This window comes from Branchiostoma floridae, chromosome 3 (assembly GCF_000003815.2).
Source record: "Branchiostoma floridae strain S238N-H82 chromosome 3, Bfl_VNyyK, whole genome shotgun sequence".
Classification (NCBI taxonomy): domain Eukaryota; kingdom Metazoa; phylum Chordata; class Leptocardii; order Amphioxiformes; family Branchiostomatidae; genus Branchiostoma; species Branchiostoma floridae.
Window position 1 is genome coordinate 24,313,663 of NC_049981.1, and position 14,884 is coordinate 24,328,546.

The 14,884-nt window shown below is 39.2% G+C and overlaps 2 protein-coding genes across 2 annotated transcripts; both read right to left on the reverse strand.

The window, feature by feature from the left end:
- Window positions 1–1,445: 1,445 nt before the first annotated feature.
- On the reverse strand, window positions 1,446–10,499 carry LOC118412574 (cadherin-87A-like). Its single transcript, XM_035815520.1, has 18 exons — window positions 10,317–10,499; window positions 9,827–9,997; window positions 8,955–9,032; window positions 8,741–8,846; window positions 7,790–8,038; window positions 7,583–7,629; window positions 7,044–7,289; window positions 6,772–6,851; window positions 6,406–6,540; window positions 6,004–6,058; window positions 5,436–5,730; window positions 4,941–5,135; window positions 4,685–4,753; window positions 4,223–4,398; window positions 3,829–3,938; window positions 3,363–3,525; window positions 2,883–3,019; window positions 1,446–2,163 (listed from the first exon to the last, which is right to left on the reverse strand). The coding sequence occupies exons 1-18, from the start codon at window positions 10,485–10,487 to the stop codon at window positions 2,013–2,015; spliced, it is 2,634 nt and encodes an 877-aa protein (XP_035671413.1). The 5' UTR covers window positions 10,488–10,499; the 3' UTR covers window positions 1,446–2,012.
- Window positions 10,500–11,022: 523 nt separating this feature from the next.
- On the reverse strand, window positions 11,023–14,186 carry LOC118411771 (cadherin-related family member 1-like). The gene is made up of 5 exons (XM_035814256.1): window positions 14,010–14,186; window positions 12,736–12,872; window positions 12,102–12,238; window positions 11,584–11,665; window positions 11,023–11,162 (listed from the first exon to the last, which is right to left on the reverse strand). The coding sequence occupies exons 2-5, from the start codon at window positions 12,788–12,790 to the stop codon at window positions 11,023–11,025; spliced, it is 414 nt and encodes a 137-aa protein (XP_035670149.1). The 5' UTR covers window positions 12,791–12,872; window positions 14,010–14,186.
- Window positions 14,187–14,884: the final 698 nt, after the last annotated feature.

The following is a 14,884-nucleotide window of genomic DNA, read 5'->3' on the forward strand; positions in this document are numbered from 1 at the left end:
TGAAAAAAACAGACCAAGCCTTTTTCAATGCACATCTATATGTATTTGGCTTTTGAATTAGGCTGATACTTAGAACTTAAATGTAAATGTTATTTCAATGTTATTTACAATGCAGTTCAGTGTAAACAGAACTGTTCTACAGTTCCAAAAGAAGAGAGATGTACAGTAGTTGGGAGGACAAAGAACTCAGGCTGGGCCTTTAGATAGAAGCGCCTATTATTTCTCAATAATACACGCCCGACATTTGGCACAATGGGGTACTTTGGGAGAGTAGTGGAACGTGAATGGGACGGGGTGAAGGGGTGGATTAAATATTCATGGCGACGCACACTCATCAGTTTAGAATTTCGTGTCCATTTCCTTGTTTATGTTACGGTGTCTCCTTTAAATGGCTTGTATATAGACTGTATATCAAAATTTTAACACTTAATCCAGCTTTTTAACTAACAATGTTTTTTGGGATATCAAAGTTAATGTAAGCGATTTTTTTTGTTTTTCATCTTCGTTTTAGATGTGTAACGTTGCAAACATAAGCATTTTTCTTGCACAATTTGAGTAATGTTGTGCACAATATATTAATGAAACTCGCTACATGATGCACTGAATAATTTAGAAGCAGTATTGAGCCTACTGTTGCGTGTAAAGCCGGGGTTTTGGGACAGCTGAATATTGGATTTGATGATATCACGAAAGAAGCTTTAGCGAGTTTATCTACAAGATTGGGCCATAAAACGTACAACTTTTCTACTTTTATAGAGAATGTATATGCCAGAGGTACATCGAAAAAATGTTTACCTTTAAAGTTGATTGTTTGACTGCTCTGTTTATCAATAGACACCTGTCATTCATAAAACAGTGACAAATACAGGTGTGTCCTATGTCTTTTGTTTGGCCTTGTCTATTATGTTTCAATAAAATATGATGTTTTGTTTTGATATTTCTTATCAATCCTACCGAAACATTATTTCAAGATAACTTGTAAGTTTGAAAGATCGCTGGTCTTTTTATTTTAACACTGTGAAAATATTCAGAGAATATTTTTGAAATGTACATGTGGGCATTACAATGTAAAGTAGGCCGTACCGTTGGGAATACCTTCAAACGACCACCTGTTAGCTTGCAATTCGTCCTCAGATCGGTAGAGGTGTTGCTGTATATACCTCCAAATACAACTAATGCTATGTTTCTCTGCAAAATCTTGCTGGATAACTTAACTTTTACACGTTTAGAAATTCTAAGATGTTGTTCCCGTTATTATTTCATATCTAATAGTATTTACAACTAAACGTAGTCGAACATAAAAAAATAAATGTGCAACATTCTTTATTATTGTTTTTAATATTTTGTCACTGGCACCTAGCATATGGGTATAGTATGCACAACAGCAGTGCCTAGATAACATGCCACCATAAATTCAATCTTACTATAATAATAACATTCAAAAATACATCTATAGCTTGGTTTATGTTATTGATAAAAACTTTACATTTTGTATTTACATTTTTGTGCAACATTTTCTATTCGATGAAAGCGTTTTAGAACTCTTTTTTTATGCTACAATGCAAATATGGTGGCACGGTGACCTTGTGGTAAGAGTTGTCGACTCGGAACCTGGAGGTACTGAGTTGGGATTCCTGACAGGCCCCGATGCTATGCTCTTGTGAAAGGCACTTACACAAATTTTCCCTTTCAAATCAGATGTAAACAACTACCTATCCTTGATTGATATCCTCGGATAGGGTATCAAATCGTCGTTTTAGACACCTCGAACCTATCATACTTACAGAAAAGATTAAGGGTCTATGCCGGGATGAGTTTATCATTTATATCTGTCCAGATAAGCAGCTTGCACTCTTCAGCACAAACCAGGTGTGCTACCGAGAGTGCAATAAAAGCAAAGAAAACTGCCAATGTTAAAGGCTAAAATCCTCATGGAATTCATGCCTATTCTAAAAATAGCTCATCATCGACCTATCCGTTTCGTAGTCATCAGAATCGTATTTCTGCAGATTCTAGCATTTAGCCTCTGGCATGTTGTTGAGTATGTCCACGTATTTGTCCACTGCTGTGGATACTTTGATTTGTTCCAGTAGCCTGGCGAGATGTTTAAAGCTAGGACGTTTGTTGGGATCCTTGCTCCAACAGGCCAACATCGTCTTGTACCTGCAAAGTGAGAACAAGGATGAAAAACATTTCTATGCGACAAGAACAAACCGCAAAAATATGCCAAACTTTTACTTAAATGTACTTAATTCATTTTACCAACTAAGAAATTGCACAGTAGCTATAACCGTGGACCCACCATCTGGAACAGTCTACCACCGGACATACGCACAGCCCCAAATCTGGCTTCCTTTAAGAGACTCTTACAGTAATGGGAACGGCCAAAGGAACGGACTTGAATCATGTAGTAGTTTCTTTCTTTGTATGTATGTATGTATGTAGAAATTGTGTATATAGACTTATAGGACTTATAAGGACTTTAAACGATGTAACTGTATCTCTGTTATATACTTTGTCTGACCCTTGCCTCTTCCCTCATGCCCTCTCTGAAAAGCGGCCTACAGGCCGATTTGAGCTTTCATGAATAAATAAAGGTTCAAACAAACAAAAGAAAAAAGACACCCCATGGAGTAATACGCAGCTTGGCAAAGGGCTATACAGGCACTGACATAGTCTATGGTGGAATTTCTAACACAAAGGATTTTCTGATAAACCTTGCTCTACATACATTACATTTATATCACACGTCAGCATAAAATACATTGATATGAATTAATATATGATGTAATATAATGATATAAGTTGGGTGACGGACATTTCTATGATACATGGAGCCTCTCATAATCTACATTTATGATATTGAGAAAAGTGACACGTACACTCGAGTTGGACACTCTTCTGGTCTGCGCAGGCGCCGATCGCTCAGGAGATAGTCCGCCATGTCGTATATGTCTACATCCGGGTACGGAGGGATCCCGCGCGTCATCAGTTCCCATAGCAACACACCGAACGACCACTGAATAATATCAAAAGGTAAGGAATATCTGATAGTAGACAGGAAGAATGTAAAGCGACATAGTAAGATACTTCTGAATCCACTGTATTCAATTAATTTATTAAGGGATAAATTTATGACAGTTCTGGATAAGAATATTTTGCAGAACCAATGGTTTTATTTAGGTTCGGTGACTGTCTTATAAGATTGACAGTGCTTTACTGGTCGATAAATCTTAATATTCATTTCAGACAATCAAGCCTGACAAGTTGTGTGAGGAATACAGATTTGATAGACATAAAAGACATTGACTTTCAAAACGAAACCGGCTTAGTAGGTGTAGGCTATAAGGAAATATCCTTACCACGTCAGTTTTTGTGTTGAAGACATTGTGTGTGAGACTCTCTATCGCCATCCACTTGACAGGCAGTGCGGGCCCTCCCTCCCGGCTGGTGTAGTAGTCATGTTCGTAGATATCTCTGGACAAGCCAAAGTCACCAATCTTCACAATTCTGTACTCATCAATCCTGTTGGTGTGGGGAGAAAGTTGGAACAAATATGAAATAGCTATGGCCTAAACACATTCGTTTTTATTGTTTTATCTATGTAAAGTTGTGATGTTTTTTTTTCGTTTATTTTTTTTCTTTGTAGTAACCGTATATTACAAGTAAATATTTTTTTTCAATGATGGAAATTGCATCAGCGCATTTTAGTCCGTTTTCTCGTTATTCAGGTTACATTTACAAGCTAATGGCATTTTCACCTAAAATAAAGGTCAGAGGTTACGGAAATGTAGAAGTGATTTGGAAGGAATTGTTAGGAAAACTCACATGCAGTTTCTGGCTGCAAGATCCCGATGTACATACTTCATGCCGCCGAGGTACGACATACCTTCGGCTATCTGCTGTCCAAAATCGATCAAATCCCTTGTTGTAATGTCCTGTGATGGACAGAAATTGTAGAATAGAACGTACAAGGAGGCAACTTAATGTTCATTAGTTTGGGTTAGAATTCATTCAAGCGCTGTATATTGTGCTTTGAACCATCTGTTAGTAATGGTAACAGGGACCTTGTATTTCGTTTTGGTGCATTGATTTCAAATCAATTAAACGCCAGTGCTATTCTGTAAAAATAGTTGTGTAAGTCCATTCATTTCTTTACGTTAGAAATCACAGTAATATCTCGCTAGATACAGTACGTTCCAAACATGTGAGAGCTACTCACCTTGCCTGAATCTTTTATGAAATTCAGGAGGTCTCCGTTTTTCATGTAAGGAATGATGATCATGGGCGGTTCTCCGTGATGTAGACAGATGCCGACAAGCCCTAGCACGTTTCTGTGGTTAAACTGTCGCATCATGATCCCTTCCCGCAAAAACGTGTTCAGGTTCTGTCTGTTACCTGCCATTAGGGGAGAGCGGACATTACAGGTACGAAAACTTTTCTGAGTATGCAAATTAAGCATATACAAATTAACACAGCAGCTATTCATCATCATTCCACTCTTCTGTACTAATCCATCCTCGTCTTTATATGCTGGTTTTGTCACATACAACTTTGATACATTTGTAATAGCACAGTGATATCATTTTCACACTTTGAACATGGTTGCGAAAAGATTTTTCATTAAAACATGTGAACAAAATGATTGTGAAGCATATGTATTAATTGTCAGTGATTTTCTCACCTTGTAATGTCTTTACAGCCACCTCAACTTGTGTTTTCAATGTTCCCTTCAGCACCTGACCAAAATTTCCTATTAGACAAAAAATAATTTCACAATGTTACAAAAAGGAATAGCATGATTGATGTTTCAGAGCGCGGCACTATTCAGGATACTGGGAAAGAGACGTAAGACGTGTACCATACAGTGAGCGTGCAAGACTGAATGGCCGCCTACTAGGGATTACCATGGTAACACAATCTCTGCCGATTGTGCTCACCTTTTGCAAAGACTGGTCCCAGCTTCAGCCATTTCCGTTCTATGAGTACATCGTTGACGGAGCAGGCGATGTCTTCGTCCACTCCTGCAAACATCGGCTGTTCGTAGTGGTCTTCGTTTGACAGAACTTTGAACTCTAACGGTCCTTCAGAGTTGTCGCCGTGCTGTCGCAGATCGGTCACCCCGTTGTCTACGTCTGAAAGAATATAATGAAATCTCACTTTGCGAGCTTAGAACTGACAATGTTCAGGAAAGTTGAAACTTATTTTCATTAAAACTCAAAAGAACTTCACGTATCACGATAATATAAAACAAGCTGTAAATGGTACCCCTAACGGCATGTGTAGGCGTATTGTACATGTAGCCATGACCAGAGCACTATCTTTAAATTTTCGAAGTAAACTAATCATTACACTATTTTGCCACAATATTTACACAACTACACAACTAATAACACCCCACCCCTTTTCACGGAGGTTTTAATGAGTACACATACCAGGTGGAAAGATCCTGGGTCTGGTCTTGCCATGTCTACTGCGGGTCCCCCATGTCCGTCTGATAGTTGATCCCCGTCTCTCGACGCTCCTCAGCCGCTCGGTGGTGGGGATGTTTCTCGGCTGCGCGGCTAGAGAAGACGTGCGGTAACGTTTGGGTGGGTTTTTCCTGTACCTGCAGCACACCATGACGAGTGTAGCGAAGGTAGCGGTGAACAGCACGGCACCGACAAGGGATATAATCAAGATGGGCACTCCAACGGTGAGGTCAGTCCACGAGCTGGGTTCTGGAGACGCCTATCAATAAGATAGATACACTATTATCATGTAGACTTACTGAAGAATAGTAGAACAGACAAGGCACACTGTAGGAACATTAAGGGTACAGAGGATGAAACTACTCTAATCTACATATGATTATTACAAAATACCCTTTCCGTGTAAGTACAATTCAAACATTGTCAAATTAGAATTCTTTGATTCAGTTAACGTACATTTTATTGACCTATAGAAGACGAATTAGGAGTTAGATAATATCGTTAACGTCGCAAAGAATTAGACTAATATTACCTCTAAAACAGCTAACTCGCTGCACGCTTGTTGTAAGTGACTGCTATTGAGAATGCTGAAAATATAATTTATAATTAAGGGAACTTGGCGTTGGGCAAATGACATGTTTGAAGGTTGTTTTACTTACACCGACTATATAGAAAATCACTTTGATTAGTATGAAATGAAGTTCCATGTAATGTGCATAGTTTACAACAGTGCCATTTCAACAATACCTTAGTTCTTGTATTCATTCTTATACTACGCAAAGCATTGCGTAAATGCAATATCAATACTATAAAATGATGTCACATACATTAGAAACCTGAATGCGCAATATCATAAATGAAAGCTTTATTGACACGACAAACAGTACAGTGACTTTTATATGGTCCACTATAAAGTTTAAAAAAAATAACATACCTGAAAGTGCAACGAGGATCACAGATAATGTTTGTGTCCGTTTTCACCACATATGCATCCATCCTCACTTTGTCAGGGGGGTCCGGTCTCATACTGACAACTTCTATTAATGCATTTGATGCATTAAAAACGTTGCTATACGAATAAAGTGAAAATAAAACATTGGTAGATTGAGTTAAATAGCAAATTGCAAACAGTTAGGTCTTTTCTGATATTGTAATTATTGAATCAGTACTATGGTGCTTTATATTTTTAAGAATATAATTCTAGTGTGGGACTGTCATGGTGTCAATCGTGGATCTTTTTGGAAAGCCTGTAAACATCTGCAAATAAAAGTTATAAAGAAAGGGACAGCTGGACACATACCCTACACAGGACGGCACGTAAGGCTGGTGACTAGACAGTGTCGTAAGAGTTATGAGCTGATTTTTCTTGACGACGTAAATCTGAAAGGAATCACAATATATTGAATGTTAACATTTTATGATTTCATATAACGTTAAAAGATTTACAATCCATTTTAGTTTTATTTATTTATATATATTCTATGTACATTAAACTGGAGAGTACTATCTCGAAAGTAATCAAAAGTCTCATATGAAATAAATATATATATATATATATATCTGTTGTCTCACATTGATTTGAATTGTGTCAAACAGTCCTCCGCTATCCGTAGCTCGCACTAAAACTTCAAAATGGCCTTCCAGGTAACTTGCAAAGAGCGTGGCCGTGGTTACAGCGCCATCTTCCGACCCGACGAGAAATGCACCTGCTACGAACATGTTGGCGACTGGTCGGCTGCTGTCGGATCTCCGACGAAACAAGATGCTGTCTACACTGTACCGGACGGCTCCGCTCGCTTCAACATCCGCGTCAGTTGCCTGCATGAAATGGTGGATTATAAGATGCTTTGTACATCAAACAAACATTTTCAATGGCATTGTGCACGCAGGGTAGTACGGGTAGCTCAAGGGCAGACACCATAATCATAACAGCCTGTGTGCGGTTCATGTATACTGTACCATGTCCGGACTATGTTGTTCCATCCATTCCTTTGTTTGCCTGTGATTTATGTTTATGATTATCTCTATCGATATCAGTATTTAATGTTAATCAATTCTGAGTGTAATAACCTTATTTTGTTATGGCTATAATAAAAGGTGCACTACCTTACCTTCAATTTTGTAATTGTTGTCTGGTAAGGAGTATCTTCCTCTACGACTATAAAGAGGTAAACCACAGTAAGAATGGTGCTGATGACAGCCTACTTCCGATTGAGAAAAACAACAAATATTCCACAAAATATTTCTAAATATATCGTCCTTCAAGAAATGTAGCAGAGCATTTTTAAATTCAAGACGACAAAAGCCTCCTCACGTACCAAGATACTTGACGATTTCAGCGAACTGAGGTGGATTGTCGTTGACATCTTCAACCTCGACAATGACCTTCAGCAGGCTTTCATCGTCTTCGCTGAAGGGCACGTCGATATTGGGAACCAGGTAATCTGCAGCCCGAGTTCTCTTTACAACAAGCGTGTAGGCTGACCTTCGTTCTCTGTCCAGTGAACTGGTGAGGCTAATCTCACCCGTGCGTTTATCCAGGCGAAATGTACTGTCATTATCGCCTCCTGAAAAGAAAGGCAAGAAAAACGTAAGCTAGGCGGTATTTTGATGGACCTGTTATACATGTGTCTGTATCTAAAATTTATATATCTGATTATGACCGCCCTAATTATAAGTCGTAACACACCAGCTCCGCAGGCACGCAAAGCGAAGGCAACTGGTAATGTAACACTGAATGACCTGTCAAGCCTAAACTTTTTACATCGAACGTAATAATAAGCTGCAAGCGTTGTTTAATGCTATCGAGTAAGGGGGGGGGGGCATCTCCATTACTTTACTGAGAACAATACTGGCATGGGTTGGTAATTCTGGTACTTAAGGGCATGTCCATTTCTTTTTTTTTTTCTTTCTTTCTTTTAGTTGGTATATCCTCTATATGTACGTATAGCAAATTTCAAAACAAGCTTCCGGAGGGCAAAAGCTTTTGAACATGTATTACTTCTTTCGGACGTACTTCAACATCTGTCTGCCAACAGAAAATCAACACCATAGTCAATGCTCTACTAACATGATAGAAATCACCAACAATTGACCTTGCCTTCTGATTTGTACTGCACTACTGGTTAAAGTGTGTACAGGGAAACATATGTCACACACACACATCAAACAGGCAACTAAATAAACCACCGCATACAGAAAAAGATAAAAGTGTTCATAACACATGACGCTATTTTGCGTTATGATTTCATATAATTTCTACAACTTACCAACGATATAAAAGAAGATATAGTTGTCTCCCGGGCGCCTTACAGTTCCCACCACAGCTGCCGATCTAGCATTTTCAAGGACCTTGAAAATAAACACGGCGTCTTCCTACGAACATAAAAAACAGGGATTTCAATAATATGGCTTGAACTGAAGCTAATTGTAAGGAAAAAATATTCGACAAATAAGTGTGGGAAATGCAAGAGAGATACATACGGGTACGCCTTGTACGTGAACGGTTATTTCAGTGACGGCCGTGTATGCCTCGGCTGTTCTTGACTCAGTCGCCTGTAACTGATGAAAAATGTACGAACTTTATGGAAAATACTGAATGCCTTGTATGCATAATGTAATCACACACTGATCCTGACATTTCCTTACTGTGCCTAATGGTTGTGTACTATGTGACGGACACTTTTGAATCAAGGCAAAGAAGGGTAGTATGTTGTTCTTTCTTACAAAGATTAATATCCTCCCATAACTCTATCATCAAACACTTGTTGACTTCTGATATGTATTTTAGAAACAAATTTTTGCCGCACCTGCTATGGCCTATTGTACAGATAGATGTTTTTCATGTATATGTATGTATGTGTGATCCTTTGTGTGCCTATAGGTCTTTTATACCTGAAATAAAGAATAACGATAAGAAAGATACACAACAATCTGGGAATGAAATGATAAGATGGAATTTTGCGAGTGTATTTGGCGGTGAGCCATGCCCACCATATAAAAAAAGAGCTAAACAGTTTGTAGCAGTGCTATTATCATAAAAATGTCCAAGGTCTGCCACTAGCGTGTTCTAAGCAACAGCCCTGGCATTCCGGCCTGCTGTTTGGCATTTTTTACTGAGTTGGAACTGGTCAGATTCTATCGGCCCACCGCATCCCCGCCTACTGTCGAGAGGAAGCGTGATTGGTTTGTTACATATACAGTTCCCACGACATCACAAGGGTAGTGTCTGATTGGCTGACAGCTGGCAATGTAGTTGCTTGACTCATATGCATTGGGCCTGGCAAGAGAGGATGTGTTACCATGTGCATGCAGTAAAAAACATCCTTTTATATTATTGATTGATAGTTGCTTACCAGAAATCGCAGGATTTTTTCAGGTTTCTCCAGAGTTTCGTAGTCCAAGGCCGGGGGATCCACAACAAATATGCTGACTGTGGCCGCTCCCCCTAACACTGATTTTGGCTCCAAGTCAAATACAGATGCATCAACTCCCAACAATCTTAGTCGGAACTCACTGTTTGTACCCTGGACACAAATCAAGAAATTTCGATAATACTATTTAAGTTTGCGGTTATTATGTGAATGAAATAAGAGTAGTAAATAAGCTATCTGGCTTCATTTAACCGGACAAGGGCCACCACAGACTACCAACAACCTTTGACTTGTTTGTTTTTTTGCCAATAATCTAACATATTTATGTAACGTTATACGGTACAGAGATAAGCTATGGAAATAGCGGTCGAAAACAATACATCCATTATAAAACATTTGAAATCGCTATGATCTACGTCATCAAAATGGCGGCAGTTTGCTAGTCGGCTGCCTTTGTTGAAGTAAACCATACCTGATCTGCGTCCGAAACCGCCATCTGCAGCCCTGTAACAGGAGTGTGTGCGGCTGCGTGCTCTGAGATACTGCCGCTGTAGGACTGTCTGTTAAACGTTGGCCGGTTGTCGTTAACGTCAAGGACTGTGATCTGAACCGTTGTTGTCCCAAAAGCACTCGTGCCGTTCATTAGTATCTCTTCTGCCTGTTACGTACAAAACATTTAGAAAAATACTACTAAGCGTATTCACGCATTTAACCACACATGTGCAGAGATTGTGACCCTAGACCTGTTTACATGTCAGGTTGTAAATGCCCCTCCCCCAGTCGATCGGTTTGCAATGACCAGATGCGCTTTGTCTCAGGGAACTTCATGTCTAGCTGCGCATGCCCTGTTGCATCCGTGACTACTCTTATTACCAAACTGAAAGTATTGTGCAACTTCTGAAGACCTTTCTTGTTCAGGGCTTTCTTTTAAAAAAATCTCCGAACCGCGTTGGCATATGGAGAACACGAGAGGCACGTGAGAAAAAGCTTGACTTCATCGGGCCAAGTCCATCTCTAGTCACCATTTCTTGTCACCATTTCTTAGACCTTGATGTTACCTTTTATGTAACTACGTGTTAGTGTCCACGACGTGCCTAGCATTCAAATGCTAATTGTGGAACCTCGGACACACACAAAGTCAATCAAACAAACAGATGGCCAATTTATCAAATTTTCTATCAAACGGACTTTCTTACCTGGATGATAAGAGTAAAAACCCTTGGAGCTGACTTATCCTCAAGTCCAGCCTCCCTGTCTATGACTGATGATGTTGTGATCACACCAGTTGTTTCGTTAAGTTTGAAGAAACCTTGTTCATCTGTAACATTACATACATTAGGATGAAAAAGCATATGATACAGAACTAATAGAAAGTGTTTATCATTCATAGCCTCATTGACGTTGTGATAACCAACATTTTGGTGACCGTCTATAACATTTCTTACAGCAAAATGACTGTTTCTCCTTGGAAACTGCAGCTAGGAATTTACTGTAGTGTTGCAAATGCGGTCAAAAAGTATTGTTACATTTACTTAGATATTGTCAAGCAACAATATTGCCATAACTTTGTTACCCAGTCAACGATGAAGTATCTGATAAAAGTACTAGTATGCACGGGCTTGTATATGCAGTTCGCTTTGGTGTGTTTATCATTCGTTGTATTATTTTTTCTTATCATGCTGACATCACACAGGGTCGGAGGCATTGTTTATGTTTTTTCGACGGACACGTATACTTACCTTCCTGTGCAATAGAGTACTGGATTCTGCTGGGATCTATGCGTGGACTGCCTGAAGCCGTAACCTGCATCACTGTAGTGCCCTGCATATGAAGTTATGAATAATACTCTGTATTTGCGTGACTATAATGCCAATGCAATGTATGGGAGTCAATACATGTTTCACGAAACAAGACTATAACCTTATCTAGAGTATTAAAGACACTTTATTTTCACTAGTTTTTTGTGGCCTTATAGAATTGTAAGTTACCCCAAGTTTCACATCTGTTTTTTTTTCCTGTATATAACTTCCAGCAGTGTTTAAAGTTCAAACATTCATGTTTCGCTAGCACTATCGTATTGCTGAAATCATATTGATAACGCCTTTCAACTACAATTGAGACAAATGCATCATCACTAGGTAGCCATAAACAGTGCCTTCTGCCAGCTTTACCGGCTAGGTAATACAGATTGCAATAGATACAGATACATTCAGATAGAAGAGTAAAAGAGCGGCCATAATTGTTGTTTACAACGTACCACGTCAGCGTTTTCAGCAACAACACCGAAATAGGGCTCGTGAAGAAACACCAGATGGATTCGGGGTGTCGTTAATGTCGGCACAGTTGTGTAACGGCTCTCAGAGGTTCCCATGGGGGTCGGTGAAGTAGCTTCAACTGTACAACGTCAGAGACATCGAAGAGATTAGAAACATGTCTTTTACTGGCATTTTTGGGTGTGAAATTGACATATAGACATACAGATAACAAAACACCACACTTCACACCGCTAAACCGCTCTACGATCAATGTATCAATGAAAACAAGTTCTTGTTAGTGTGACCGAGTCTTGGTGCGATTGACTATTATGATCGAACCAAGGCCCTTGGTTGTAGTAAATAATCGGGTATTGATACATTTAAATACATAATCTTTATCAGATAGGACAAAAGAAATTAGAAGAAATCAACACCTCAGCATGTTCGGGAAAAAGTTGGAGACCGGAAAGGTTTCCCAAAAAAGCAACCATGACCTCCGTGACCCCATGACCAACACCTGACCCCTATACCAAATATCATCAAATTCTGTCCGGACTGAGGTTGTTGCTCCGAAAATCTATTCATACAAACACACAAAAACGAAGAGAACTAAGAGTGTAAAAACTGATAACGTACCTGTACATACTCCGATGCACATGATGATGGCTGTCAAACATATTTCTCCTTCCATTTTGGAGTCCCTGTGAGGTTGATGTTAAACCAGAGTCACTATGAAGTTGATGCTAAACCAGATGTGCGTAATGGTGACACATCTATTGATGGGAACGGGAGGAAACAGTCATATCACAGGTTTGATGTAACCACTCAAAAAGCTCCGACAGTGTTGTAGGGAACATTCAAAATACATTAAGACCAACAAGTAGACCAAAATGATATATCGCACTTGACGTAATTAGTACATCATGCCAAAATTAATGCTTCTACATGTACATGTATTGGCTGATCATGGCATTATGGTGTGTTGAGCTTGGTTCGACTGCTGAGCGACCATAGATTTTACTAGTTGCTCAACGAATGTCAACAACAAAAATAAGAAACTTTCGTTTTGTGTGTGTCCTTTAAAAAGCACTTTTAAATCTTGCATCTAATTCTATTCTAAAAACCTTGTAAGCTTTTTGTGTTTTGTTGTCATTTCTGTCATATTTTTCTTACGTTTTGCATAGTATTCCAACTCTAAAATCAATGGCTACAAAAATGGTTCAATCTACTTAGGTATCATCGAGGTCGTGGAACGAAGGCTTGGCACCTCTTAGTTGTACGCGAATACCATGCATGTAGTTATGATTATAGTTAGTGAACAAACCCCGGTTACGCCAGGCTATAGGAATCCGGGAGGGTCAAACGAAGTCGACACAATGCGACTCTGAATTATTAACGCCACGTTAACAATCGTGCACTCAACGCCGTGATTCATAGCTCAGCGCTACTAAAGGATTCATCGATACCGACTTGTACATGATATATCTGTTATTATTTACTGTGTACTCTGAATCCAAACCTTCAGTGCAAATGACTGGTATTAGCGTGAAAACAGGGAAAACACAAAGACACATTACCCTTGTTTTTCAGGTCATTCAGTCGAACTTATAAACACAATCCGACTTCCATAATATATATTGTATTAACGTTAACATATACGTATACAAATATACGTATTGATAATACAATACTCATAGCTTGAGATATCACGGTATGCAAACAGATATAAACCAAGAATTGTGTAGAAGAGTGATACACCTAATTCTTTTCATAACAGCTACGCCCAGCAGACATTGTCACCTTAAAAATGTGCATTGAGACTACCAAAGTGTACTGATAACATATTTTATGATCGAAACTCTTAATAATTGACCGTGTGAATCACACCTTTGCTAAGAAGTTTCAGTCACCTTTACACTTGAGCTGGTACCGTGGGAGACACAAACATCGAGATAAAAACCCTGGATACCTTCCGTCACGGGGCCATGGTTACTAATTAGGCACAAATAGACCTTCATTTGTGACACATCATCGCAAGATTGTCCCCTTTGACCTCCGAGATGTTGTCCGACCACTCCAGACGTTGAACCTTCCCCCGGGCGCCGAGTATTACCGAGTATCTGCGGAAACTACCGAGTGCCGAACATCTACGAAAGTTACCGAATAACAACTAATCGCAAGATGCCCCCTTTTGACTTCGGGGTTGCGGTCCGACCACTTCGTGACACGTTTCTTCCGAGTATTACCGAGTATACTGAGTATCTTGGAACACCTGCTTAAAATGAAGTTACCGAATAATAATGTCGAATTTACGTTTAAGATACCGACCACTTTAGACAACATATAATGAATTACACACCGAAGTGGGGCGCTCATCGCCTCTTAACCACGACTGGAGAATTTGAAAGCACGGTAGAAGTGGATTCGACATCCATTGATATATTATTCCGTTCTTTTACTCCTGACCACAGAATATTTCTTTATGTCGCATGCCCTGAAAATATGATTCTATGTTATGTACTAATTATCGATGAATCGAGGAAGCCAAATATAATACACCTACAAAGTACGAAACATGACTATTGTACTGTCAATGTTAACATTCTACGTTTGCTCTGAATGTCTGGGAATATGTGAAACATGAGTTAGAAGATCTCATGACTCCGTGAAAAGTTTAGAATTTCCCCTGTATCTTGGATAATAAATTGCAATGGATTGCAATAAATTGCCAGTGAAGTTTCTATTAACAAAACAAGTGCCCATTCATAATATGTGCCCATTGATC